Genomic DNA, 5,679 nt, shown 5'->3' with positions numbered 1-5,679 from the left:
TATATGCGTGTTTTAATAATACTTTAAGAAAATTTCGTTTTAGCTAAGAGGAATAAGTAAGTTAGTGAGTTAGTAAGTAAATAAGTAACTGTCTTAGTGTGTTGAAAATAATGCTACGAATTATGATACGATACAAAAATCACAAAGACATCTCTAATTTCTTTAATAATTCAAAAGCATGCTAATAAACGGACGGACTATCTGATCTGTTTTTCGGCCAAAATTATTTTTCAAGCAACATGTAATTGAAGAGCCATTTATCATTTTAGAAAAATATTTTTTTTTTATGTAAATCCCATACTCTTATTTTTATGTTAGTTCAAATGTGAGTCTTTGTAACCGCGGTTCCACAAAAACGTAGAAGGTTCTCAACTCTCCCGCACGTTATCTTCGATTTTATGACTCGATAACTCTGCGGGTTCTCAACCGATTGACGCGATTCTTTTTGGGTTTGATAGGGAATTGTTGGCATTTAGTACCATTTTAGAATCTGGAAGCAGATAGTGGATACCAATAGTGGTAGGTTGGTGACAGGAACCTAGGCTTTGAAGCAGAAAAAATATTTAACGATATATATTTTTTTTATTAATCCAAAAACGAAAGGACTTAAGGTACGCAATAAGTTGTTCCGATAGAATAAATCACGTTAAAAACCCGTCAAAACACAAATAAAACGACCACATTTGAAATTATATTGTGTATTATTATATTCCTACATTAATATAAACATTAGTCTTCCGTTAATGGCATTACAATTTTGAACATTTATAAAATAACTATATATCTACACCCTCGCTAACTTTGGGAATCGAACTTGCGCCCCTTATGCATACATTAACCCGTAACTAGAAATCAATACTACAGATCTTATCTAAGATACAAAATTGCTCCGTCGAAAATGATACGAATTCTATTGATTCCTATCAAAAAGGAAAGATACGTAGGTAGGACGACGTACAAACATACTGTATTTGATATTAGTACTATTTTTATTATCTTCCCTTTTTAATACCAATAGACAGTTATACAATGTATGGATTTGCATAAACAAACACAATTTCTATAAATGGAATGTCTATTTCAAATACCGAATTCAACTACTATTCTTTTTTCAAGTTTGAATTTTTTTTTTCTCAAGAGCATTCGAATTTTAAAAAAAGAATGTATGTTTTATTTTTTCATTCAAAGACGATTATAATCTACATTTAAGGAATGTTATTATTTCATACAACTCCATACATTACAAATAAAAAATACAAAACATACACAACGCAATTGACAAAGCTACTAAATATTTAAAATATTATCATTGAGAAAGTACTAAGTGATATAGGCTGAAGATATTTATATTATAAAACTATTGGACAGAATTAAAATAAATTTTCATGCATATTATGATTGCTATAAATGGGACTTGTAATAGGTGGGATCGGTATAGTATTTTAGTCAGATGGGATTCATTTCGTGGGAGTGGTATAAATGGGATATTCTCCGAGATGGGACTCAAGATGGTATTACTGGAATACCCTCAGCCATAATCAGGCATATTTCTCAACCACAATATGATGAGGCGATAAAAAAAAAACCCTCTGCGTCCACTCCTTTGTATATTATTGGTACAATTTCTAATTATTTTAAATTTTTCTGTTATTAATTTATATTTATTTTAATTTGAGTATGTACATTTACAATTAAGTTAAGTAGAATAATATATCATGCGAAATATGTTGAAATAAAAGTTGATAAATACCGATAACCTTTATATTTGATGTCCCCACCATACCACCAGTGATTTGCGTGATGTTTTAAAGCAGCATTAATTCCAGCGTGAGATAAAGACAGAGCTACATAGGTCCATCACTTTCTCACACTGGAATTAGCACTGCTTTAAGACGTGACTGTAACACCGCTGTTTTATTATGATTTACATGGACAGTAATAAATAGAAATTACACCAAAAAATACAATAAAAAGACAAACGTTAGATGTGATATCATTATAATTAATTATTACAATAGTTGTGACATAACCTTATACTATATTGACTTATGGGACGTTAAAAACCGTTATTTATCGGTACCGTTACCGTTATCGTTACCGTTACAGATATCGGTACGTTACAAGTTATGTTATCACAATATGAAATACACAGAAAATATTATACTAGCGTTAGATTATAATACTTTTAAAAATATTCAACGATGATTATTATACATAAATTATTTACATCACATCCGTTGTGGGTCGCTTACTCCAAGTGTCTCATTAAAGAAAGAAAAAAGATGCAATCTTTCTTTCTTTTCTCATTAATTTCTCAAATCCCGCAACGTTATTCGTCTTAGTTTTTTCAAAACATTAACAATAATGAAAAAGCATACAAACCGGACGTAATACGGCAATGTTGCGATGTGTCCCGCTTCGCGCGCAAATTTGACATTTGACGTCTAAATCAAGATGGCGGATTGCCGCCAAAATAAATGCACATTTTGTATTAGAATTTCGAAATTTCCAGTCGCAATTCTAAGAAATCTCCCATCGGTGGAACTACCATGAATTTTTATAAATATTTCAATATAATATAATAATAAATATTTATGGTTTCTTTCAACCAATTACAAGAACTAGAAATTCTGTAAAGATCTAACCAAAATTAAGCTAGACAAGACTCTTTGGACTTATCATTAAAATATGAAATTACCATACTTTAAATAATAAAAATATCTGCATTAAAAGTTATTTTATTGAAAAGATAATGTATATTTTAAATATATAAAGGCCTTGTCTCATTATTTCAGTAAATGATATATAATAAATAACATTAATTGTATAAATTTAACATTTCAATTCCACAAATAAATCCATTGATTTTATTATTATGCAATTCAAATTTAAATATCACCACCCTAATTCTATATTTTATTCAATTCCTAGAAACAATTCCGCTAACTTCGAATCGTTTCATTACAAGAAAAATTTTAAACAGTTATGTATATTTCCCTACAACTCCCTTCCACATTCCCTCCCTTTTATTATTTCAACATGATATTTTCATGCATTGCTATTCGTCACGTATATTATATTATTCCAACAGCAATTTTGACTAACGATTTTGAATTGAGAGATTATTTTCGATGAATTTACATTAAATAACAATAAAAATTTTTTTCACATATTATTTCTATATCAATCATCATTTCCGTTATTCAATTCAATTCCGTTATATTTGTAAATATTCTGGGATTATTTATAATGTAATAACATGAATATAATGATATATAAAATTAACAAATTAAATACAGTGCCACCAACTTTCCTTTCTAATGGTAACTAGATGTGGAGAAAGTTTTACGGCGGTTTGGCAAAAAGACGCGGGTTCGAATCTCCGCCTCGTGAACGATTTTTTTCATTTCTTTCAAAATTTCTCATTTATAAACCATTTCAATGCTATAAGACTGAAAATTAAAGATGTTGAATTGTAATTTTTGACTCGCTTCATGAGCTCTGTGCGTTTTAATTCTATATTTTAATTGTTAGATATGACGAAAGCTATTTAAAGTGATATTCGGAATATTGTCGTAAAGCTTACACTGAAGTGTGGGTAAGGCTTCATTTCAAAGGTAAGATGATAGCATTATAATCCAATATATTGACATCTCATGTTATTTAAAACAAAAGACAGAGACGGGACTTTTCTAGTAGAGGTATTTAAATTGTTATGATTCTGTTCAATTGAATATCCATAGCTCAATTGCAATTCCGTTCATTGTCAAAATTCAATTTCAAATTTCAAATTATACTCTCACTTTACCAACATGAAAATGAACACATTCCACTCATAAAAACAGTTCCACAATTAAAATCCATATTTGGATATAGATAGTCATTTTCAAAATTTCACCGTTCGAGATTTAAATTTGTTTTCGAATAGAACACAATTTCGAAGATCGAATCTTCCGAATTCCATTTTCAAAATACTTCTTTTTCACACAGTTCAGGTTGAGGTTCTATTTTCAAAATTCACATAGGTCAGTGTTGCCACTTATACTAGCTGTCTGTGCCGGGTTCCCGGGAGGTGGGGGGGAGGCTTTGAGGGCTCTGCGAGAACTGATTCACCATTTTATTCTGCATCATGTTGAGCAATATATCTGAGTATTGCTCAATGAGTGTTATCGCTGGGTTGCCAGTTGTGGGGCCTTCTGGGAATATAAAAAATATGTTATTAAATAGGTTTGTTCTATTTAATTTATAATTGTTAGGTGTTTTCACATTGCAAATGATAAGCTATAATATAAGTACTGGCTCGCGGTTACGCGGTAAATTACACCAAAATCTGTTGAATTAAGCGTGAGATAGAAATTAGCCCATTACAACTCATTTTGGTGTAATCCTTAGTACATACATGTATTGAATATTTTTTTTATTTGTCTCTAAGACAGAACGAATAACTGTTCTCTGTTATTATACTTTAATACATTTTAGACGATTACAGACACAAACAAATCCAAAATAGTAAAAAAAAACGAGCCAATAAACGGGACTCGACCTTTTCAACTATTTATAGTAATTAAAATAAAATATCCACTATATATAGTTAAAAGCTCACCTTTGGACAGTAAATTGTCAATTCTCTGCCTGTTGTCCGGCTCGCCGGGCACGGCGGCTCGAAGGACCTTCTGCGTTTCAAGGATCGCCGCTTCGAGGCCTGGTAGTGGAAAAATAGTTATTGTAACCGTTTTATTATTTAGCGTAGTGGGTAGACGAGAAAGAATTTGATTGTAATATTTTTAAATTAAATTTGAAATATGGAAATTTTCAGTTTGGTAAATTCATTTACTCCCGTCAGTTGACCATGCGATGTCAGGGTTGATACCTTAATAAAAATATATATATGGTATAAAAATAAAGTAGAATTTATTTCACTTTATTTAAAAATATCTATTCCTTGTAAAAATATCTAAAATTATAAGTCCAATTATATATTTATGATATGGGGATGACCCCTCGCCCCTCGCCCCACGCCCCACGCCCCACGCCCACGTACCGCTGATCTCGGCGGCCGCGTTGGGCTCCCGCTGCAGCGTGCGGTACAGCTGCACCACTTTGCTGGCCGTCTTCGTCAGCTGCTCGGTCAGCGTGCTGCACTGTTGGGACGATGACACTGGGGACATTTATGGTAAATTAATCGAATATTGTCAAGAGTACTGAATTATCATTTATTATTGATTGTTTCGTGCCGAAGCGTGCTCGACTCTCACATTGTAACACTCACACAAATTACACTTAAAATGACATGTATGTGGGAGTCGAACACGCTTCGGCATGAATTGGCTCCTGAACCAGCTCGCACCGGGGAAGTACCACACCCCCACAGAAAACCGGCGTGAAATAATAGCTTGCTATTGTGTTTCGTACGGCGAGTGGGGGAGCCGGAGGCCTATTTCCTTCTCCTAGCCCTTCCCAGTCCATTCCTTCTTTTCAGTCATCAATCCTTTCGTTATCCCTTATCCCTTAAATGCGGGCAGCGCATTCTCAGAGGTCTGAGCCTCTGTGAATGTTCATGGGCGGTGGTGAACACTTACCATCAGGCGAACCACCAGCTCAGCTGCCCGCTATGACATAAAAAAACACACAAACTCACAAGTAGCGTCGGCGGCGTCCTTGGTGCGCGGGCGCGGCGCG

At 33.2% G+C, this 5,679-nt stretch overlaps 1 protein-coding gene across 1 annotated transcript in view; it reads right to left on the bottom strand.

Annotated features, from left to right (window-relative positions):
• Positions 1–686: 686 nt before the first annotated feature.
• The window catches only part of LOC119838095, a 98,020-nt gene continuing 93,027 nt past the window's right edge, over positions 687–5,679 (bottom strand). Inside the window, exons 34-37 of the mRNA XM_038363906.1 lie at positions 5,639–5,678; positions 5,042–5,158; positions 4,604–4,702; positions 687–4,196 (exon numbers count right to left, since the gene is read on the bottom strand). Coding sequence (XP_038219834.1) covers positions 4,045–4,196; positions 4,604–4,702; positions 5,042–5,158; positions 5,639–5,678 — 408 coding nt within the window. The 3' untranslated portion in view covers positions 687–4,044. The remainder of the gene's footprint in view (positions 4,197–4,603; positions 4,703–5,041; positions 5,159–5,638; position 5,679) is intronic.

The sequence above is a fragment of the Zerene cesonia genome, unplaced genomic scaffold, assembly GCF_012273895.1.
Source record: "Zerene cesonia ecotype Mississippi unplaced genomic scaffold, Zerene_cesonia_1.1 Zces_u001, whole genome shotgun sequence".
Lineage (NCBI taxonomy): Eukaryota > Metazoa > Arthropoda > Insecta > Lepidoptera > Pieridae > Zerene > Zerene cesonia.
Note: the sequence above shows the minus strand (reverse complement) of the source record. Positions and strands in the feature narration are given on the sequence as shown.